This window comes from Cnephaeus nilssonii (genome assembly GCF_951640355.1).
Source record: "Cnephaeus nilssonii genome assembly, chromosome: 7".
Classification (NCBI taxonomy): Eukaryota; Metazoa; Chordata; class Mammalia; order Chiroptera; family Vespertilionidae; genus Cnephaeus; species Cnephaeus nilssonii.
The window spans coordinates 77,373,525-77,398,254 of NC_137078.1; the positions used below are offsets into that span (position 1 = coordinate 77,373,525).

The 24,730-nt window shown below is 44.0% G+C and overlaps 1 protein-coding gene across 1 annotated transcript in view; it reads right to left on the reverse strand.

Annotated features, from left to right (window-relative positions):
* The window catches only part of RLF (RLF zinc finger), a 65,399-nt gene extending 41,143 nt beyond the window's left edge, over positions 1–24,256 (reverse strand). The window contains exon 1 of the mRNA XM_079778107.1: positions 24,012–24,256. Coding sequence (XP_079634233.1) covers positions 24,012–24,254 — 243 coding nt within the window. The 5' untranslated portion in view covers positions 24,255–24,256. The remainder of the gene's footprint in view (positions 1–24,011) is intronic.
* Positions 24,257–24,730: the final 474 nt, after the last annotated feature.

A 24,730-nucleotide genomic window follows, 5' to 3' on the forward strand; every position in this document is an offset into this window, starting at 1 on the left:
GGCCTGGATCGTGCTCGGCGCAGTTCCCCCAGCGGTCTCCGGCTGAGGGGAAGGCTTCACTTGCTGCCGAGCACGGACAGACGAGCCCCTGGGAGACATGGGGTGGGAGACTACGCGCTTGCTGACCTCCGAGTCCTTCAAGAATCTCAACGCCTCGGAAGCGGCCAGGTGCGCACGCTCGGCGACCGGCCACCGCTGCAGACCCAAGGGCCGACGCAGCCACCCCGGACCAGCCCGCCGCCGCGCACCGGGCACACCGTAGCTTCGCCGAGCCCGCCGCCCAACGAGTTCTGCGGTGGCTGCCCTGGAACTCTGAGAAAATGGCCGAAGGAATTGCTGAGAGGGAATTGACCAACAGGAATTGGGATCAAGAATATGAAACCCCGCTGGGTCCCGGAACCGGGTGAAGCCGCGCGCCTCTGGGTCCGGGTGAGGCTGGAAACTGGGTCAGGGTGAGGCTGGGCCCCGGGTCCGGGTGAGGCCATGTGCCCCTGGGTCAGGGCAAGGCCGTGCGCCCCTAGGTCCGGGTGAGGCTGAATCCTGGGTCTGGGCGAGGCCGTGCGCCCCTGGATCCGGGTGAGCCTGGGTCCCGGGTCCGGGCGAGGCCGTGGGCCCCGGGATCCGGGTGAGCCTGGGTCCCGGGTCCGGGCGAGGCCCTGGGCCCCTGGATCCGGGTGAGCCTGGGTCCCGGGTCCGGGCGAGGCCCTGGGCCCCTGGATCCGGGTGAGCCTGGGTCCCGGGTCCGGGCGAGGCCCTGGGCCCCTGGATCCGGGTGAGCCTGGGTCCCGGGTCCGGGCGAGGCCCTGGGCCCCTGGATCCGGGTGAGCCTGGGTCCCGGGTCCGGGCGAGGCCCTGGGCCCCTGGATCCGGGTGAGCCTGGGTCCCGGGTCCGGGCGAGGCCCTGGGCCCCTGGATCCGGGTGAGCCTGGGTCCCGGGTCCGGGCGAGGCCCTGGGCCCCTGGATCCGGGTGAGCCTGGGTCCCGGGTCCGGGGGAGGCCCTGGGCCCCTGGATCCGGGTGAGCCTGGGCCCCGGGTCCGGGGGAGGCCCTGGGCCCCTGGATCTGGGTGAGCCTGGGCCCCGGGTCCGGGGGAGGCCCTGGGCCCCTGGATCCGGGTGAGCCTGGGCCCCGGGTCCGGGGGAGGCCCTGGGCCCCTGGATCCGGGTGAGCCTGGGCCCCGGGTCCGGGGGAGGCCCTGGGCCCCTGGATCCGGGTGAGCCTGGGCCCCGGGTCCGGGGGAGGCCCTGGGCCCCTGGATCCGGGTGAGCCTGGGCCCCGGGTCCGGGGGAGGCCCTGGGCCCCTGGATCCGGGTGAGCCTGGGTCCCGGGTCCGGGCGAGGCCCTGGGCCCCTGGATCCGGGTGAGGCCACGCGACCCTGGGTCTGGGAGAGGCCACGCGCCCCTGGGTCCGGGTGAGGCCATGCGCCCCTGGGTCCGGATGAAGCTGAATCCTGGGTCTGGGCGAGGCTGTGTGCCCCTAGATCCGAGTGAGACTGGATCCCGGGTCCGGGTGAGGCCGTGGGCCCCTGGATCCGGGTGAAGCCGTGCCCCTGGATCCGGCCGAGACCAAACCAGAGGGAGTCGGACCTGCATTACCACCATTTGTCCACCATCCAGAGCTGAGGGGTCAGTGCCGACATGTACTCATAAGGAACTGGTGGACATTGATATTGGGTCTCAAAAGAACTGTTGGACCAGAAAGAAACTCACTACAGACTGATTCATTTGCCTGTCAGCATAACTATTATTGCTCGTCGCACATTCAATTCTTATAAGTATATCTCTAGTGACACATGATTTCGCTCATCTAGGGGAAATGATGAACAACATAGACTAATGAACAAGAACAGAACCAGAAACAAGGAGGCATCGATCGGACTATCGGGCCTCAGAGGGAGGATGGGGAGGGTGGGGGGAGGGGGGAGAGATCAACCAAAGGTCTTGTGTGCATGCATATGAGCCTAACCAATGCTTAAGTTCAACAGAGGGTTGGGGCATCCATGGGGAGGGGGGTGGGATGGGAATGGGGGGATGAGGACAAATATATGACACCTTAATCAATAAAGAAATAAAAAAAAAAAAAAAAAGATAAACAGCTTCTCATAAGTAAACAAAAACAAAGACAAAACTACAATGAGATACTACAGCCCACTGGCCAGAATGGCTAAAATTAAACTGATTACATCTAGCATTGGCAAGTATTTGGGGGCAATAGTAATGTTCATACACTGATAACTGGCATAAATTGTTGCAAATACTTTGGAGAATAACTTAGCAGTATTTATTATAGTTGATAATAGGCCGATAATATGAACCCATCAATTCCACTGTAAGCATATAATCTAAGGAAATTCTTACACCCATGTATCAACATATTTTTTAAGATGTCCACCCCGTTAATATAAATGCTTCTAAATCTGTCAATAAGAGGTGAACAAATGAACTGTGACATATTTGCATAATAAAATACTACACACCAGCGAATGCACCAAAGCTAAACATAGCAATATAAAATAAAGCTTTAGAAACATGTTAAATTTTAAAAAGCTTCAGAAGAATACATATAGTACCATCACTTAATTAATGCTGAAAAACAAAATAATACTATACATTGTATTAAGATGTACAAATAAAAAGTTCTGAGTAAAACTGATTTTCAATCCAGATTCCTATACCCAGCCAGACTAACACCAAGAGAGAGGAGAGACAGCCTCAAGAAGCTACATTCAAAACACGAAAAAGACATGAGGACCAAGAAACAGAGGATCTAACAAGAAAAGCAAAAACTAGAACTAAAACAATAGCTAATAAAATGAAAATTAATTTAAAAGGGTAACAAAGAAGTATCCTATATAATAAAAGGCTAATATGCAAATTATCCCCTCGACCAGGGAGTTCAACTGGGAGTTTGACCAGGGGGCGGGGCTGGCCGGCCAACTGCCCATGGCTACTCCCCTGGCAGCGGCCCCTCCCCCTGCCAGCCAAGCCTGATGGGCCCCAATCGGGACTGGCCGGCTGGATCCCACCCATGCACGAATTTGTGCATCGGGCCTCTAGTAAACTATATAAAAACACAAACATAAAGTGAATGTCCCACTAATTCTTCACTGAAATGCAAATAATACTTCAGAATTGTCTTTCAAAACTTTTTCTATGCCCTGAAAAAAATACTGAAATTCACAAAAGTAAAACCCACACATAATACCACCACTTTGAAGTTTTGTATGCAATAAAGAAGTGAAGGATCACACCTGTGGTTCCATTGAATTCCACTCCCACTCCTCACTCCCAAATAACCCCTATAAACAATTTAGTGCATATGTCCTATATACATAGACTAAGGCTTTCTAATTCTTGGCAAAAATCTCCTGAGCTCAAATGTTTTATGGCTATGGGATGTCCAAAGGGTAATTATTTTTTGGAATTTCCAAACCCAAAATCTATACTAATAAAAGGGTAATATGCTAATTAGGGTGGATGTCTTCCGGACAAAGCCGCCCAAGGCTCAGGCAGCCATGGTGTCCACCAGTGGCAGCAGCAGCGGGGTGATGGGGGCAGCACCTTCCCCTGATCATCCAGGTCGCCTCCAGCAGAGGGAGGCCAGACTGTGGCTTAGACTGGGGCCGAGGCAGAGGTGGTTAGGGGCGATCAGGCCGGCAGGGGAGCAGAGGCAGTTAGGGGCGATCAGGCAGGCAAGCGAGCAGTTAGGAGCCAGCAGTCCTGGATTGAGAGGGAGATGTCTGACTGCCGGTTTAGGCCCCATCCCGCAGGGGTCCCAGATTGGAAAGGGTGCAGGCCAAGCTGAGGGACCCTCCCCTGTGCACAATTTCGTGCACTGGGCCTCTAGTATCTTATAAAAGCCCTCATCCAGCCCAAAATGGATGCCTAGCATTCCTGCTCTCCCTTAAATTTGTAGGGTTTTCCCTTCTTTATCACACACTTGCTTCAAACTTTTAGTTTGGCAACCAATACCAATGAAGTGGTTACAGAAAAGTGGCAGGGAAAATGATGTCTTTATAGCTCGGCCAGCATGACTCAATGGTTCAATCTCCAGTCAGGGCACATGCCTGGGTTGTGGGCTGGATCCCTAGTGTGGGGCTTGTAGCAGGCAGCCAATCAATGATTCTCTGACATCACTGATGTTTCTACCTCTCCCTCCCTCTTCCTTCCTCTCTGAAATCAATAAAAATATATTTTAAAAAAAAGAAAAGAAAATGATGTCTTTATAATCTATACCAAGTGGCAAAGAGCAATAATGTTGCTTATTCAAATCAATTTATTAGACTTAAAAAGTAGGCAATAATTAGGCATTGGGAATTGTTTTACTTATGCTCCTGTTACTTAAAAAAACTAGTTGAAAGGTGGATAAATATACATGATCATCAAACCCTGACTACTGCTCTATTGTATCATAAGTAAATGGAATATGAAAAACTGTTTAATGTTTATCTTCACTAGATAATAAAGTCACAAAGGGCAAGAACCACATCTGTTTTTCATCACTGTAGACCAGAACTCAGCATATTGAGTAGCACATAGCAAGTATTCTGTCATTACTTGCTTTTGATGCTTAGCACTATTATTAAAGGATCTACTAACTTTTAAGTTTGTGTTTCACTCCCCGACCCTAATGTTTGATTGAGACAGTTTTTTAGATACACATTTTATTAGAGAGAAATAAGCCTAAGTAGATTTGATTTCAAATTCTCACTGCTTCATTCAAACTCTGTAAAAGGAGGAAAGCAACATGTTGACCAAATGTAGAAATTTTAACAAGGGAAATGCTTAGATCACTGAACATTTTAGAAGGATACTCACATCAAATCACAATGATATACTAGTCTTGAATTTTGTTTGTTGGCAAATAGATATGTCAAAGTTCAGAACTTTATTGAAATTATAACCTATTCTGATCCTCAGCTAACATCCTAGAATAAGAGGGAATTTTCCTCTGTAAAGTTTTAAATGGAAAGATAATGGGCTAGATAACCTTTATAATTCTTCCCCTAAACAAAAGATTCTATGATTTTATGAACACACTAGAGGCCCAGTGCACGAATTTGTGCACAGGTGGGGTCTGGCTAGCCTGCCCCAATTGGGGCGGGAGTGAAGTGGGGCTGAGGGCAGGGCCAGCCAGGGGAAGGGGCCACAGGCAGTTGGTGGGCCAGCCCCACCCCCTGGTCAAATTCATGGTCACGGGGGCAATATGCATATTAGCCTTTTATTATATAGGATGGCCAGCCATCTTTTCCCCAGGGACTCAAAGACAATGTGTTACAAATTCAAATAATTTTTTTTAATTGATTTTTTACAGAGAGGAAGGGAGAGGGATAGAGAGCTAGAAACGTCGATGAGAGAGAAACATCGACCAGCTGCCTCCTGCACATCCCCCACTGGGACGTGCCCGCAACCAATGTACATGCCCTTGACCAGAATCGAACCTGGGACCCTTCAGTCCGCAGACCGACGCTCTATCCACTGAGCCAAACCGGTTTCGGCCAAATTCAAATAATTTTTGATATATGCATATTTCAATCATACATCCTTTAAATCCCCAACAATAAACCAAGCTAAAATCAATAGCCAAATGAATAAAAAATATTGTATATAGAATGATCTGTTGGTTGCAACAGATCAAACCCATATACACACTATAAACCCCAAAGGACATACATATTGCTTCAATGTAACAGAAATTCACTGTAAATTACACTTCCAATCTACAAAGCTCATCATAGGCTCTCTGAATCTAACACTATGCTAGCAAATGCTCTGTAAACATCTAGGAAACCTTTTCCTTCAATGGGCTATACATTGACAGGAAAAATGGAGAAAAGCTGCTCTACATGAAACACTTCTTAAAACAATATTCAGTATAGAAAGGAAATAAAATATAGACATAGACATTGTATATCTCTGCTACCAAAAGCTATTCTAAGGGCAGTGTTACACTGTTCCATTTGATCCTTAATTGAGGTAACTTTCTACTACCCCAAATTTTATAGACATGAATATTGATCTGAGGCAAGGTTTAAGGTCACAAGAGTGTTGGAATGAGCATTTAAAGTGAAATCTCCTAATTTCAAATCTATTTTCTACTGCATATGTTCTCCATTTCTTAAGACAATAAAACATGAGACTGACCAAATGTAATGTTTTATCCACATTTACTGTTAAACTTTGAGACAATTTGCTCTAGATTTTCTTTTACCAAGTTCTTTAAACAGTGAAAGTAAGATTTCACTATGCAGGTAAAAGCCAAGTAAGGACAGTGAGCATAACAATTAATGTAAACAAACAACCTCAGTTTAAATTAGTAGAATGGTTTCCATTGGGATGGGCACTTACCCTAGAGGAGTAAATAACAACCCACCAGGGGACAGGATATAACATTAATCTTTTTATTTAAATGAGTTTTCAAAAATCCCATCCCTTTAATATTTTTCTGTTTGCTTATAATTTATATATTGGTACTATAGAAATAAAACATAGTAAGTTCATTTAGAATGCACAAGGTGACTTAGAAAATAATCCTTGCCCTAGCCGGCTTGGCTCAGTGGATAGAGCGTCGGCCTGCGGACTGAAGGGTCCCAGGTTCGATTCTGGCCAAGGGCACATGCCTGGGTTGCAGGCTCCATCCCCAGTAGGGGGTGTGCAGGAGGCAGCCCATTAATGATTCTCTCTCATCATTGATGTTTCTATTTTTCTCTTCTTCTCCCTTCCTCTTTGAAATCAATAAATTTTTTTTTAAAAGAAAATCATCCTTAGTGAGAGTTTTTCAATAAAATTATATAATACTAGTGACCCGGTGCGCGGATTTGTGCACACTGAAAGGAAATTAACTAGAAGAAATATTTTAATATTGCTATTCACCCTTTCTATATAATAGAAGTGTCAACCAAATTCACGATCGACAATGACAGATCGAAGCACACATGTGTGATTGGCACCAGCAAGAGCTTTATATATATTGCATATGAGTCAACTTAGCCTATTATGGACACAGAATAAACTTGCTTAATTAGACCTGCTTTCTAATTTAGCTAAACTTTTTCCAGCCCAGTGAAGCACCCTAACTTGTCTTTCAGGTAACTGTCAGCAACACAGCAGTAAATATCAACACAAAGCAGATTATTATTGTAGATCACACAGGGAGAACAAAGGGTAAAATATTTAACTGCAGCAGTGTTTGACTATATTCTGCGCAGTGAGAAAACCTGAAGTCATTTTCAAGGTTCACCATTTCTTACTTCTTTTCAGTCGGGTCAAGTTTCTAAGCTTTCTAAATCTCCGTTTTCCGGCTAATGAAAAGAAACTAGGATTCCACCGAGTCTCCTATCTGCTTACTCTGGGACTTCTGTGAGGATCAAATGAGATAAGGCACTGGAAAATGCTTCATAGACATTTGGTTAAAGTATAAAATGTTTCCACCTGTGTTCTTGGACTGAAGATACTGCAGGGAGGCTAGTCGGTAGGGAAAGGAAGCTGGGTGTTGCTATGTGACGTCATTATCTGGAGCCCACAGCAACCATTTCTGGGCTGGGCTGGAGGCCGCATTTTGTGTCATGGGGTCTTGGCAGCATTTGGTGGGGTGTCATTCCGGGGTGGTGGCGGGGCCTGTGTCCCACTTGGGTAAGCTGAGTGTTGATTTGTCAGCGCCAAGTCCACGGTGCCATTTATTTTTAAACTAGAGGCCTAGTGCACAGATTCATGCACATTGAAAGGAAATTAATTAGAAGGTAGCTGACAGGGCAGGACTGGGTGAGACAGGCCAGACACACCCTAGAACCAACCTCCTGAGGCCCCTCCCTGGCTGGCTGCACCTGGGCGGCGCAGGGGCTTGAAGGGCATCTGCGAAGTGAGCGGGGTCCCTTCAGCAGGTGGGGTCCCTAGGCCTGGCCTGTGGAGATCGGGCCAAAACCAGCAGTCTGACATCCCCTGAAGGGTCCCAGAATATGAGAGGGCACTCTACAAAGTTGCTGTTGCTCGGCAGCTCCTGCATTTAGTGTCTGCCCCCTTGTGGTCAGTGCACGTCATAGCTACTGGTCAAACGGTCGGCCGGTCGCTTAGGCTTTTATATATATAGATTGGAGGCCTGATGTACAAAATCATGCATGGATAGGGTCCCTAGGCTTGGCCGGCAATCAGAGCCAGCCGGGGCCTCCCTGCCCTGGCTGCCAGCTATCGACCAGGGCCTTCCTTCATTCTGTGCCACCCCCTGGTGGTCAACGCACATCATAGTGAGCAATCAAACTCCCGGTCAGTCGAACTCCCAAGGGGACACTTTGCATATTAGGCTTTTAGATAGATTTGTTGCCTAGGATAGGAAACCCCTATGACAGCTAACAAAATACAGTATTTCTACAATAATAATGATGATGTTGAAAATTGCAAGTGCCTGCTTTGTGACAGCCGGAGTTGTTGTAAACATTGTATAAATAGCGACTCATTTTAGTGGATAGTATTTCTGAACACTAAGCACTTGGCTTCCTTTCCCTAATCCACCGAACCCTGGTGACACTAAGGGGAGGTAGGCCCTGTCTATAAAGAAATAATTTATTTTGATGATGTTGGATAAAGGTTCTGAACCATGAGCTACCCTTATCATAGAATGGTAATGGTAACTCAACAAAAAACTGTACCTTTATTTACCTATTATCTTTTGCCATCTTAATGTGCAATGATAAAGAGTCTTGTTTTCACTTTACTTAGATGAAGAAGTTGAAAGACAGGCTAAGTAGCCATCTTAGTCTTATCCTCTCCCCTCACCCTCCACCTTCACCCCTAACCTTTCATATAATAATTAACATAGGACAAATGGGTTTTTCAGATTTAAGTCTTTCTTTTCTTGTTTTGCTTGTAAGATGGTCCCTTTTTCTCTTCCCTTCAGAATGTTGCCATTTTATTCAATGCATTCCCCAAGCCTCCTTCTCTTAGCTCAAATCTTGTACTGGAGCAGAGTTAAAGTTGCCTAAGGCCACGCCACATGACCAGTAAGAGGCGGTGGCTTAAGAAAGGGGTCCCCCTAAATCAACTGCCAAGAGCGTGAAGGCCAGTCCCACTGCCTTTCCCCTCTGCTGGGAGTACCCACCATCCCAGGCCTTGGAAAGCTACATTTCCAAACTACACACTCCCATTCCACCACAACAAAGCTTTCTCAGAGCACACAACACAGAAAGCTCTTCCCCAGTCCCTAGAAAAACAGCACTACCAGGCTGGCGGCTCCTCGCCAAATGTGCCTCCCACAACCCTGGGCCAGGATGCCTCAGACCCCCTGGTCCCCCTGGGCACCCAAGCGCTCTGGTTCGGAAGTGGGGGAGTCAGACGAAGGGAGGCTGAACCCAGGGCAATTTTCAAAAGCCCAGGAGAGTCCAGACTGCTGGTAAGCTGACCTTGCCCACTCACCACCCAAGTCCTGTAACACCACAGCCAGGTCGGCCACTTGAAGGGGTTGTAAGTTTTAATGCTCCCTGCAAGAGTCAGTGTTCTCTGCATCCGGGCAGCTGGCAACGTTGTCCCTCCTGAATTAGACATACACACCCTGGGATTTCTATTTCCTGCGCCGGAGAGAGGGAGAAATGAAGGATGGGGCGGGGGGGGGGGGGGGGGGCGCGGACCATGAGGGAGTAGGGTGTGGCAATTCATGGAGGGAACAGGTAAGAACCAGTTAAAGTCACCTCTCGGCCCAGGACAGAGCTGGGTTTAGAGGCAACCAGCCAAGAGGCCCCTAACAGCCCCTTAACAGCCCAACCCCTTGGCAGAAGGAAGAAACTTGTACACAGGCACTCCAGCGCCAGGTGCTGTGGTTTGCCTCTGAGGACCATTTTAAAAGCCAGAATAATGATGATCATTAAATAAAAGAATTAACAGTATTTTGTTTTCTTCCAAGTCTCTGGGAAAATTAAATTCAGGTTTTCAACAGATCCGCTAACATTTATAGTTGCCTGTGGCGAAGCAGGGTGTGTGTGGGGGCTGGGGGGAAGATTGGCGCTAAAGGTGGAAAGCGTGAGGAAGGTGCAGAGGTGCGCTCCGGGAAGGCGACAGTCTGGGGACTCAGGTCCCTGACGCCATTTGCGGGGCTGCGCCTTACCTGTGGATGCAGTTTCCATGGCAACAGATGGATTCAAGCCCATTTCCCAGGGTGCCACTTCCCCGCCCCCGCCCCCCCCAGCCCCTGGCTGGACTCCTCTGCCTGCGGCGCCAGGCCTCGCCCCTTTCCACTTCACTGCTTCGTCCTCCCCTTCCTCCAGGTCCCCAAACCACTGGGATCTGGGGCCGGCCAGCAGCAGCAGCTCTTCTGGGGGATCAGACGGGTGGCACGGCCATGACTGGCAGTCCCCAGGCACAGTGACAGCAGCTGAAGGGATGGAGGTGCAGTGGCTGGTCTGGCTGGCACTCCCTGCTGCTGCCCCCCTGCCCCCCGGGACTCGGGCCTTGGGAGGCTGCAATGTACACTGCCACTGCAACTCTGGCCAAGCTGCCCGCCGTGCTCCCCACTTCAGCTCCTCCTCCTGTTGGGGGCCGATCGGGCCGGGCCGGCGGGGGTGAGGGTGTGTGTGTGGGAAGGGGGCGATCGGGGCCTGGATCAGGCAGGTTGGCTGCCGCATTGCGCGTCATAGCCACTGGTCGTTCTACCTTAACAGTCGCTGGGCTTTTATATACATAGAAGATAGCTAGTGCGGTGCGCATCATGGCAGCTCCTACATTGAGCGTCTGCCCCTTGGTGGTCAGTGTGCGTCATAGCTACCAGTCAGATGGTCGGACGGACACTTAGCCTTTTATATATATAGACTGAAGGAGAGTGGCAATTTGAGGCCCCAAACAACAAACTGATTTGGCCAGAGGTCATACATCCAATCAGTGGCACTTTATTTAAAAACATAAAGATAACAATATAAGAAAAAGTTAGCTAATGGAAAGCACTATTTCCAATTATTCAGCTATAATTTCTCTAATAGCATTGATAAGATATATGTATGTATGTGTGTGTGTGTGTGTGTGTGTGTGTGTGTGTGTATATATATATATATATAAAGTTTGTTGGAAATCAGTACACTGAAAAATCTCTCACAACAATCAATCACTAAAATTATATCATACATTCCAATGACTTCAGCTTAGGCTGCAACTAAATCTCTGTTATGTTCTGCTTATTGACAACCTCAAAGCAGTATAGAATCTCAAGATTACATGGTCATACTTGATTAGAAACAATCAATTTTAATGACATTTAACTATTAACATTTTTTAAAGTAAAAACACATTTTAAAAAAGTAAAAAAAGAAAAACCTCTGGAAAAATTTTAAATATCTAATACACATGAATACACAAATCCTGTTAAAATACAAGTTAATATAGTTATATGATAGCTTTTTTAAACTAGCAGATTGGCAAATATTACAAGTTTGATAAGACCAGAGATACAGTCCGGCTGGAGATGAGTTTAATTGGCAAAGATATATTGAAACAGGGACTCTCAAACACTATTGGTGGAAGTACATTTTCAACTTTTATAGGCCAGTATCCATCAACATTTAAAATAAACATTCTTTTAATCCAATAAATATTTGTTGTTGTTAATCCTCACCCAAGGATAATTTTTCCATTTATTTATTTATTTTTTTTAGAGAGAGTGAGAGGCAGAGAGACAAAGAACATAACGTATGGCTGGGGATGAAGCTTGCAAGCAAGGTATGTGCCCTTGAATTGGAATTGAACCCAAGACCTTTCAGTCCATGGACCAACACTCTTAACCACTGAGGCAAACCAGTTAGAGCTAATCCAGTAAATTTCATTTCAGAAATTTATGTTATCAATATAAATAACCAATGCTTAATGTTTAAGAATATTCACTTGGGGGGGGGGGGGGGGAGAGGAACACCTGTAATAATCTGAACAATAAAGATTTACTATAAAAAAAAAGAATATTCACTGAAACATTATTTGTGATAACCAAAAAGAAAAAATTGTTTAAGTATAATACATACTAAACATGTACTGGTATAGAAAATTGTCCTAAATATATTAAATTTAAAAATAAATTGCAGAAGAGCATATATTCGAGCTTTAAGAATACACAAGAGACTGTTAACTCTTCTGGGGAGTGACAAAGGAATTGAGGGTAGCAGGGGGCTTTTACTTTTCCCTTAAATCTTTATGTAGCATTATATATTTTGCCTTGAACATCACTTTTATAGTTAAAAATGATTTTTTAAATTTAGAGTGTTGAAGGTTTTGCTACCTACAGAATTGTTTTAAAATATATTTTTATTGATTTCAGAGAGGGAGAGGAAGAGAGAGATAGAAACATCAATGATGAGAGAGAATAACTGATATGCTGTCTCCTGCATGACCCACATTGGGGATCAAACCCACAATCTTGCCTTGACCGGGAATTGAACCGTGACCTCCTGTTTCATGGGTCAACGCTCAAACACTGAGCCTCGCTAGCTGGGCTACCTACAGAATTTGAAATCAATGCAGTTGTCAATGGAATACTATGGAGTTATTATTTTAATGTAGTAACTATGTATTTTACATGGAAAGATAGGTATTATACAATTAATGAAATAAGTAAGTTTTAGCATGTAAGCTTGACACTTTTTCTGTATGCACATATCATACAGAAAAGTTCTTTAAGTATATATCCCAAAATGTTAACCTAGAAAAACATAGTAATCAAGTATAAGAGTATGTATGACAAGTTTTCATATTTTATTTTCTCTTATTTTACATTGTTCAATTTTTTGCTATTAGAATGTATTCCTGAATTTCTTGGGCAATTAAAATTTTACACACACACACACACTCACTCTATATATATATATATATGTATTTTTCCAAAAATCAGATAACTAACTACACCAAGCAATTAACAATGAGATTACATGGTCTTTTCATTTTCTGCTTTATGCATTTAAACATCTTAATCTTAAGCTTTCTGAATGAGCATGTATTAATTGGAGTCACAAAAAACCCCAAAAAATATAGTTTTATTATTTTAAGGTACTTCATATATTTTAAAATACACATATGAAAAAAGCAAATTAAAGATAATGAAAACACCAATATAAATATTACTGTTTTATACAATCATATACCATAAAAATGCAATTCCCAAGCTAAACCATTCATTCTGGTAATAGTGGTTGACAGTTGACCTATGAACCAAGAGGTCACAATTTGATTCCCGGTCAGGGCACATGCCTGGGTTGTGGGCTTCATCAGCCAATCAATGATTCTCTTTCATCATTGATGTTTCTTTCTCTCTCTCCCTCTCCTTTCCTCTCTGAAATCAATAAAAAAAATTTTAAAACACCATACATTATTGTGCTGGTTAATGTCACACACTGAGGTTATTTCCTTGGGAGCAAAAATACTATGAACTCAAGTATCAGCACAGTAAGTTACTAGACCCTCGGCCCCACCCCCCCAAAAAAAAGTACTCAAAAAAACACATTAGAGAAATCAGACATAACACAAAAGTGATGACAGACAGACAAATACATCACTAGTTCCCAGTCTAGCTAGGATGCAGAAATATTAGTAAACCTGAATAAACCTGAAATCAAGATATGTCTGAAATATAATTCATTCTCAACTTCCAAAAATTATAATATATTGAAACTTTTTTTTATATAGGACAATAACAAGACCTGCAAAAACTTTGGAGGAAATTTTTTTTCACAGAAAGCTCATAGTCCTATTTTAGGCTGAAACTAAGGAATCAAAACTCAGTGGTGCCCTGGCTGGTTTGGCTCAGTGGATAGAACATCGGCCTGCGGACTGAAGGGTCCCGGGTTCCATTCTGGTCAAGGGCACATGCCCAGGTTGCAGGCTCCATCCCCAGTAAGGGGCATGCAGGAGGCAGCCAATCAATGATTCTCATTGATGTTTCTCTCCCTCTCCTTTCTTCTCTGAAATCAATAAAAATATATTTAAAAACAAAAAACAAAAACTCAGTGGTGTGCACAGTTCTCATCACCATAGTGTTTTGCTTTATCTCTATATATAAAAGCCTAAGTGACCGTTAGGGTGGAACGACGGAACGACCAAAACGACCAGTCGCTATGATGCAGGCAGGCGAGCAGTTAGGAGTGAGCAAGCAGGTAGGCAGCGGTTAGGAGTGAGCAAGCAGGTAGGCAAGCGGTTAGGAGTGAGCAAGCAAGCGAGCGGTTAGGAGCAAGCAGTCCCGGATTGTGAGAGGGATATCTGACCGCTGGATGTCCAACAGCAGGGATATGGCCTAAATCAGCAGTTGGACATCCCCTAAAGGGTCCCGGATTGCGAGAGGGCGCAGGCTGGGCTGAGGGACCCCCCGCCGGATGCACAAATTTTGTGCACCGGGCCTCTAGTACTATAATAAAAGAAAAGCATGTGACTTGTAGGCTGGAATACTGTTTAGAACATGGCAAATGTTAAATGTTTTGAACCTGCCGAAACCGGTTTGGCTCAGTGGATAGAGCGTCAGCCTGCGGAGTGAAAGGTCCCAGGTTCGATTCCGGTCAAGGGCATGTACCTTGGTTGCGGGCACATCCCCAGTAGGGGTTGTGCAAGAGGCAGCTGATCGATGATTCTCTATCATCGATGTTTCTAACTCTCTATCCCTCTCTCTTCCTCTCTGTAAAAAATCAATAAAACATATTTTAAAAAAATAAAAATAAATAAATGTTTTGAACCTGCTACATTTGCCAAATGCTGTACAACACTTAATGTCTCTCTAGGACAACAGTTGCCAACCGATGGTATGCAGACCACTAGTGGTCCGTGAGGTCCGAAAGGTTGGCGACCGCTGCTCTAGGAGACTCATAATGCATTTTAACATATAAAAGACACAGTAAAAAAAATGTATCCCAATGTTGTGTCAATTTCTGTGAACACAATCCTTATTTCAATACATACATACATATTTCTATACTAATAACAGAGGAATATGCAAATTGTCTGGGATGCTATCACAGTAACAACCGAACAGCAGGCTGCATGGGGCAACCAGGCCGGGAGAGGGGTTAGTGAGGGACGACCAAACAACCGAACAGCAGGCTGCATGGGGCAACCAGGCCGGGAGAGGGGTTAGTGAGGGACGACCAAACAACCGAACAGCAGGCTGCATGGGGCAACCAGGCCGGGAGAGGGGTTAGTGAGGGACGACCAAACGACTGAACAGCAGGCTGCATGGGGCAACCAGGCCAGCATGGGAGGCAGTTAGGGGCAACCAGGTTGGCAGGGGGGGGCAGTAAGGAGTGACCAAGCCGGCAGAGGGGGGCAGTTGGGGGTGACCAGGCAGGCAGGCAGGTGAGCAGTAAGGAGTGATCAGGCAGGCAGGCAAGTGAGCAGTTAGGAGCCAGTGGTCCCAGATTGTGAGAGGGATTCCAGATTGGAGAGGGTGCAGGCTGGGCTGAGGGGACCCCCCACCTCCTCCTCCCTCCGCACAAATTTCGTGCACTGGGCCTCTAGTTGTGTATATATATGTATATGAACAAAACAGAGTTTAGGAAATGCTGATATAGGAAAAATAGCAAGAGCTCGGGAGTTTGAAGACTTTGCCACAGCTTACCAGCTGTGTAACCCTGGGAAAGTTACTTAATTTCTGTGGGCCTCAGTTTTTTACCTGTAAAATGAAAATAACATCACCTGCCTGAGTGCTTAGCACATAAAAGATGTTTGGTAACTTAAATAGTCCCTCCAATTTTTCATATAATGGTTTGTATACTGGCTTTATATCAGCAATGAAAGTTTTAGGAATCTATTTTTTTTATACCATCTTGTTCAAGGTTTCCAATATGGTGTCAATTATATACAAAATAAATGCTTAAATCTTGCTAAGCAATCCTAGTAGAAAAAAATCATTACTTTAAATATTTGTAGAATATAAATAACCATGAAAAGTTCTTAGAAAACATAAAAAAGAGATTCTATTCAGATAGTCAAGATATAAAGAACCGTAAGACTTGATCCCTGCTGGGAAGCAGCATAAACTGGTTGACCAAAAAAAAAAAAAGTCCCTGTTCCTTGATAAAGACGGGTAAGAAAGACTTGCTTGTTACCCGCAAGAAGTCTAGTCAGAAATTTAAGGAAGAGAGGAGATAAAAGATCAATAAATATTGAGTACCCATTAAGTGCCAGGGATTATTCTAAGCACTGGGTAAACAAAACAGACAACAGCCTCACATGCTTACATTCCAGGGGGGAAGACAAATAGACATACCAGATAGCAATCAGTGACTTATAGAAGTTAAAAAAAAAAAAGTATAAAACAGTGTAAGGAGCTAGAAGAAAATGGGGAAGTGGTATTTCAGATAAGATAGTCAAGGAAAGCCTCTGAGAGAGGTAACAGGTATCTAAAACTGAATGAAAACAAAGCACATTTCAGTTTACCAATGCCTTTACAATCTTGAAGTGGTTTCTATTTAGATTTTTTTGTTAACATTGTTCAGAAAAGCATGATCAACCGGTAGACACAGAAATCACTAGAGGATCACAGTATATAGCAAGAGACTGGATGGTACCACAGTAAATAACATCACCAAAGTTCCCACTGCTTCGCAAATCAAATTTAAAATATGTTTTCGTCATATGCACTACAAAGCTAACTTTTGCTATTATTAACTACCTGTCATCTAATTTCTATTTAGACATCTCCCAAGGAAAGGCAGCACAAGAAGAAAAGCTAACGCATTAAAATAATTTAAACCCTAACCAGTTTGGCTCAGTGGATAGAGCATTGGCCTGCGGACTGAAGGGTCCCAGATTCGATTCCGGTCAAGGGCATGTACCTTGGTTGCAGGCACATCCCCAGTAGGGGGTGTGCAGGAGGCAGCTGATCGATGTTTCTGACTCTCTATCCCTCACCCTTCCTCTCTGTAAAAAAATCAATAAAAATATATATTTTTAAAAATCAGTTAAGCCCTAGCTGGTTTGGCTCAGTGGATAGAGCGCTGGCCTGTGGACGAAAGAGTCCTGGGTTCAATTCTGGTCAAGGGTACGTACCTTGGTTGCAGGCTCCTCCCAGGCCAGGGCACTGGATTGGGTGTGTGCAGGAGGCAACCAATTGATGTGTTTCTCTCACATCAGTGTTTCTCTCTTTCCCTCTCCCTAAAAATCAATGGAAAAATATCCTCGGGTGAGGATTTAAAAAAAAAGCAAAACACACACACACACACACACACTTAAAACAAATGAAAAAATCACTTAAAATAAATGAAAGACCCATTAAGGGTCTTTATGGCCATCAACCTGAAGGAATTAGGAAGACTAATCCTCCCCCATCTGAATATTTCCAAGCTATTTCAATTGTTAGTTGCTAATTCTTCCTCAATACTATAATGTATCCCAATGTGTCCCTCCATCAACACTACCCTTCTTTCCACATGTGTAAATATGTACATTATTACAGGAATGTAGGCTAAGTTGATGAGTAATGTCTCCAAGTAATAACCTAAATCTCCTATCTTGTTCCTTATATATAGTACTTTCTTATGGTAAAGTTGCTTTTTAACATACTAGGTTTTACATAAGGTGTTCCTTTTGAAGTATTTACCTCTTATTTACACTAGAGGCCCGGTGCACAAAATTCATGCACTGGTAGGGTCCCTAGGCCTGGCTGGCGATCAGGGCCCATCGGGGCCTTCTGGCTGCCGGCCAGGGCCTCCCTTCCCCGGCTACCAGCTGCCGGCTGGGGCCTCCCTTCCCTGGCTGTCAGCCAGGGCCTTCCTTCATTCCGTGCCACCCCCTGATGGTCAGCGCACATCATAGCGAGCAATTGAATTCCCAGTCTCCCAGTTGAACTCCTGAGGGAACACTATGCATATTAGCCTTTTATATACATAGAAAGCCCCTACAATATAATTCATTTAACAAATTAGTTTTATAAGACTAAACAAGAACTACACTTTTGTTGGCTTACTGGTAAATACAGGAGACATAGAAACAAATATTCTGGCACCAAACTTATGTATGAGATAGTATTGGAGTATACTAAGGGAAAGAACCACCTCATTCAGTTAGCTGAAATCAAAACACAGTTCCGAAAGATTATTAATATTTCATCCAGGTCTTAAAGAATAAATAGGCAGATGGGGAAGGGAAAACCCTGGAGTTAATAGGCTGACTGAGCTGGAGTGGGAACTCGGGAGGGGAAGAAGGGCCCAGAATTCTCAACGCCTTTGTATACCAGGCTGATGAGTCTGAATTTTATCTTGCCTTTGGGGCAAGAAACCACTGAAGAATGTTATGGAGTAAAGTGACTAACAAGATTATATTTAAAATTTAGAAAGAGCACCAAAATGGTTTGTAGACAAGGCCAGTCAGAAGGCAAGGAAGCCCGGCCAAGTGGCTCAGTTGGAGCATTCGAGTATTGTCCTATACACCAAAAGATATTTCTCTCCCTCCCTTCCTCTCTCTCTCTAAAAAATCAATGAAAATATATTCTCCAATGAGGATTTTTTTTAAAAAGGCAATGGAGGTTAGTGACAAGAATATTATAAAGCCTGAGCTAAAACAGTGACAAGAAAAACAAGTTAAAACTATAGGTATAGAGCCTAGCATGTGTGACTCAGTGGTTGAGGGTGGACCTATGAACCAGGAGGTCACAGTTCGATTCCCAGTCAGGGCACATACCTGGGTTTCAGGCTTGATCCCCAGTAGGGAGTGTGCAAGAGGCAGCCAATTGAATATTCTCTCTCGTCATTGATGTTTCTATCTCTCCCTCTCCCTTCCACTCTGAAATCAATTAGAATACATATATTTTAAAAACCATAGATATACATTTATACAATGGAATACTATGCAGCTGTAAAAAAGAAGGATCTCTTACCCTTTGAGACAGCATGGATGGACCTGAAGATTATTTTATTAAACAAATAAGCTAGTCAGAGAAACACAAATATCACATGGCCTCACTTATATGTGGAATCTAATGAATAAAATAAACTGACAAAGAAAATTGGTCCAGAGACATGGAACAGACTGACAAATCTCATAGGAAAGGTGGAGAGGGGGGAGAGAAATTAATCAAAGAACTTATATGCATTTATGCACAGCCCACTGACACAGACAATAGTGTGGTGAAGGCCTTGGGTAGGGGTGGAGGCCAGATGTTGGGGGTGACGGGGGATATCTGTAATACTCTCAACAATAAAAATAAATTTTAAAAAATAAGTGTACAAAATCAAAAGAACACAAATAACTAAGAGGAAATATATTTAGTGAAATCAGAAAACTTCACAGAGGAAGTGACATTTGCACTGGCCCTAAAGAGAGAATATTTGCCATGCAGAAAATGAGAGGAAAAGATAGAACAGCACAATAAGAGGGAAAAACAGCCCAGCGAGGATGGCTTAGTGGTTGAGGGTCAAACCTATGAACCAGGAGGTTATGGTTTGATTCCCAGTCAGGGCATATACCCGGGTTGCAGGCTCGACTCCCAGTAGGGGTGTGCAGGAGGCAACCAATCAATGATTCTCTCTTATTGATATTTCTTTCTATCTCTCCTTCACCCTTCTTCTCTGAAATCAATAAAAATACATTTTTTTTAAAAAAGAGGGAAAGACATATGACCTGAGATTTTGTTAAAATAATTATATCCTTTTGAGGATCAGTCAATCAATTGGTAAATACTTAACAAAAAGCCTAATATGTGTCTTGAATCGTAAAGAATCAATGAAAATTAAGATCATCTTTCCCAAAATAATGCACTTGGAAATTCACAGGCAAAATTTTAATCACAGAAGCAACTGAGACCACCCGTTGGTCATCCATGAACTTCAAATACCCTTGAATAAGTTAAGAGTAGGATTAGAGTGAGGGGACTGGCTAGGTAAGAGCTGAAAAGTAAACTGTGGGCAAGGTTGTAAAGGCTTTTTATTCCAAGGCTAAGAAATCTTAAAAACTCAAGACAATTCTGAGGGCATTGGTTTTTTAAATAGAAACTGTCTTATTTAGTCCACACAACAATGAATTTACATAAAGGACAATATAAGTACTATTATTATTCCATTTGCAAATTAGAAAACTAAGGTTTTTTTTAAACAATACATGTCCAAGGTCACAAAACTAGTTTACTTAAATGGTGAACTATGCCTAACTTAGACCCTTTGTATTCAATCCCTAATCTAGGAAAACTGAAATACATATATGTAGTACTCATTTATTTTAACCATTTAAAAACTTACAAAGTCGCCCTGGCCGGGTGGTTCAGGTCATTAGAGCATCATCCTGTACACCAGAAGATTGTGGGTCCAATTCATAGTTGGGGTGCATAAGGCAATGTTTCTCTCTCTCTCTCTCTCTCTCTCTGTCTCTGTCTCTGTCTCTGTCTTCCTCTCCCCCTCCTTCTAAAATCAATGAAAAACATAACCTCGGATGACGATTTAAAAAAGAAAATTTTACAAAGTCACTGTGTGGTACCTAAAAGTGTCTCATGTAAGCAAGGTTTACTCATTAAACTACTTTGCCTGATATTCTCAAAGTTCACCTACTAACTTTGAGATTGTTAATGAAGATTACTTTAAAAGTCCTCAAAATTTGTGTTACATATAGAACAACCAGTTGTAAAACTTCAGGAATTTTGGTTCCCAAAATATAGCAAAAACTTAAGAGGCTATCATCAATTTTTCAGAAAAACAAAAGGAAGACTGTTTTCTGGAGTTTATCTTAACCCACACTGTCTGGCAGACAATATTTTCAGAAAAGGAACTGAGGAAAAGAAAAAACACACATTCCATAGTCACTGAATACAAATGTTCACTACAAGTTAATCTAGGTATTATTTTCTTAGTAATTATTACTTCTGCAATTTTGTTATCATCTTCACAAACTCCTGACAACTGAAAACATGCCCAGAATGAGACAAGCTTTCTCTATCCTTTCATATGTTAGTTTATTTCTTGACTTGGCGCAATTCCAAAAATAAAGCCATTTCTTTTAAGTGCTGCAAAAGATGGAGAGAATATGGTCCCAATGTGTTGCAGGAGGAATCTACTTGGCACAACCTAAGTCTCTAGGACATTTCTAAACTAAACACCTGATGAAAATACATTTATGGCAATTAAGCATCCCCGACAGCACAGGTCAGGCCTTTATGATAATGTAATGCTACTACCTATCTTTATATGTTATGTGGTCCTAGTGCCCACCCATCTCGAGTACGTAGTGCAATGTCAGGAATACCCACAACCAGGGTTCCTTAACAGGATGGATAAATATTATTTTACCTTTCAAGTGTGAAACCAAGACCCCTTAAACCAAATATGGTTGGTGAAATTTTTCCTACTTCATCATAAAATTTAAAAAATTTTTTTTCTGGCCCTGGCTGGTGTGGCTCAGTTTGTTGGAGCATCAACCCATGCACCAAAAGGTGGCTGGTTTGATTCCCAGTCAGGGCACATACCCAGGTTGCTGGTTCAATTCCTGGTCAGGAGGAGTGTGGGAGGCAAAAGATTGATGTTTCTCTCGCACATAGATGTCTCCATGTCTCTCTCTCTGTCTAAAATTAATTATTTAAAAAAGTTTAAAAAAATTTTTTTTCCTGTATCTGGTGAGCAAAAACACACTAAGTTGACTTACTTTATCTGGGCTACTGGAAAAAATGTGACAAAAATGTTGTGATAAATATTATAAAGAGTTGTATATAAACTTTCTATTTTTACTGTGTGTATAAAGCATTATCAGGAGATAAAGGTCAGAAAGCAAAATACAATTTCAGTCATAGTTTTACCCAAGGTTATCAGCTAACAAATGGTAGAGTCACAATTAAGATCCAACTAACAACCAATTCCACCTGCTTTCTACTACAACATACCATCACAGGAAGACCTTTTCTTACTTCATTTATTTGTCCAAAAAATGTTTTGGGAAAAACTTTAGGCCAAAAAAAAAAAAATCACAGAAAAGCCCTGGTTGGGTAGCTGCATTGGTTACAGCGTCATCCCCACATGACAACGTTGTGGGTTCAATCCCAGGTCAGGGCACATACAAGAATCAACCAATGGATGCATAAATAAGTGAAACAACAATGTTTTTCACTACTTATCTCTCTCTCTTCCCCTCCCCCTCTTTCCTCTTTAAAATCAATTATTTTAAAAATCATATAATACAAATACTTCCTTTTTTAAATTATTCTGTGCCCTCACATCTTTAGTTTATGACCAAGACTCAAGACATTAAAAGATTCATTTAAAATAAAATGTGAGCTGCAAACACTAGCATAAAAAATATATGCATAATATCCTCTGATAAGCTTCAATTTGATTGGTTACATCCATTCTTATTATCTTTCTAGAAAGACAAATCAAGCTTAGAAGTCTTACCCCAAACCCACAATTCTCCTACCCTCCTCTTCACTACTCCTTTTCCATTTAGCTTTCTCCCAAAACATTCTGTGTTCCTGGGATGCTAAACACACACACACAACACTCACTTTTTTTCATCTTTTCAGCATAAGGCCTTTTCTGATCACCCTATCTAAAGTGGCCTTTCCCAGTTACTTCCTTCTAAGCACATATTGTACTCTGGAGTTAATCTTTTCACTTATTTTTTTACCAGTTAATTGTCGGTCCCATTAGGATGTCCCATGAGGACTCTTCCCTCAGCACTGTCTCTATACCTCCTTTCCCATCATTACCAAAACTGCATTGGAAATTCTGTTATATCTACCACCTCCTTCCAACTATAAGCTCATCAAGTGCAAGTGCTGTCTTAGTAATGTTTCCTCAGCACATCATAAAGTACCTGGCACTATCCTATGGAGTCAGTAAAAATTAGTAGAACAGGTGTGTGTAGTAAGTACAAATGATCATTACTAGTGAAGAAGCAAAGAACAATTACAGCTTAACACTTCATAGTGCAAGGAAATGATACAGGTTGTAGAATAAAAATTGGAGTGATACAATGTATGGAAAAGATTAGCAAGGACAAAATTCCATTCAGAGATGAGGCGCTTCTGGCTCAGCAGACAAGAGAGGAAAAAGTAACCAAGCAAGTCAACTTTTTATTCTCCTCCGGTTAAGTAGAGCAAATTGTTCCCCAAAATTCTAAGTTTGGAGCACCGCAATTTATTCAACAAAGTCAACTATTCATTAAGAGTCCAAATGCCAACATAGTATGATTATTTTACACGCTCATACTGGATAAGGAGCAAAGGGGTAGCTCGGAAACCTGATACAACAGAAGTAGAAAGGATAATGAATGGCATGTCTTTAAATTTATAAGGGGCTCAACAACATTGAGAAAAATCTCGCTGATCGTGGAGACTAAACTAAACATAAGAATAAATACTAATCATAGGTTAAAACCAGTATGGCACAGAAATGGCCATACAACTGCCAAAGGAGATCACACTCCGCATCTTTCCCGACTTTCTTCTACTTAGAGATCCTAATAACCACTACCAGGCTCACCAGCCGCCTTTATGGTAGCAAAATCCTCAAAGGATACAGAAGAGCCGAAAGAACGCCTTAAATGTTTTTGTTTGTCTGGGTGTTTTTCAAAAGCGCAAAAAACCCTCCACCTAACCTAGACGCCTTTCAAAGAACTGTCATACCTTTTAGGGACCCAGTAGACGCTGACTCTAAAGATAAGTCTCTGGCCCCAACACAAATCTCCGGGTTATTCCGCAAACAAAAACAAAACAGGTTTTCCAGTTTGGAGATCTGCACTCCACTCAAAAAAAGGACCTCCTGGCAGAAACGAGCCATCAATCCCTCCGAGGGCAATGGCGCTCCAACCACCCAGCCGGGCACAGGCAACGGCGGCAGGGCACGGCCCTTCCAGGGAACCGCCGGCGCCCTCCGAGCTCTAAGTCTGACCCAGCGCAGCCCGCCCGGCGGTAGCTCAAGTCCGGCAGGGCGGAGGGGGGCCCGCGGTCAAGCTTCCGAGCTGGGCCTTCCCGGCCCGGGGGCGCGGCGAAACGGAGAGCGCGCCTTCCAGTCCGGCCCCGGCTACGGCAATGGATCCGGGGCCTCTTCCCTGGCCTCCCCACCCCGCCGCCCTCACCCAACCAGTCAGCCCTTCACCTGGCAGAAGCTCCGACAGTAGTTCAAAGAGGAGACCTCCGACACCTCTTGCTCCCTCAGCTCTGTCTCCAGCTGCCACAGACACGGTCGCAGTCCAGGGGCTCCTGGCGCCGGAGATGTGGGGCGCTGACTCCGAGCCAAGGATTCAGTCCCGCTTCGGTCTCCCGCTCCGGCCCCCACCGGAGCCTCACCACCAGCCCCGGCGGCGGCAGCGGCGGCGGCGTCTCCCTTCCCATCCGCCATCTTCCCACGGCCCAGCAGCGCGTAGGCAACCAAGCCACGTGACTTAGCCTGGCCACGCCCCCGGTAGACCGCGCGCCGTGACGCGCAGCCGGGCGACGCCGGCGCCGGCCGGATGCCGTCACTGGAGGAGGGATGCTCCTCCTGTTTGCGGCCTCCCCGACAGCGGCCCTGCCCACAGCCTGACCACTGGCCAGAGAGGCCCCTGCCCGAATCAGTTCTTCCAAAGCCTTTACAGTCATGGGTTAACAAGTCGACATACCTGTAGACATAATCTAAAATATGAGAAGGATGACATTTGAGCTGCGATCGGAAGAAGGGCCTTAGAAGGAAAAGAAGAAAAGATTGAGAGGCCTAAATGAAGACTAGTTCTGTGGGAACGTGATTTATAGCAGAGAGGTCATTACAAGTCAGTAGGGAAAGTAAGAACTCTTACATACATGGCGCTGAGACGTTTTTTTCAAAAAGGGAAAAAAATA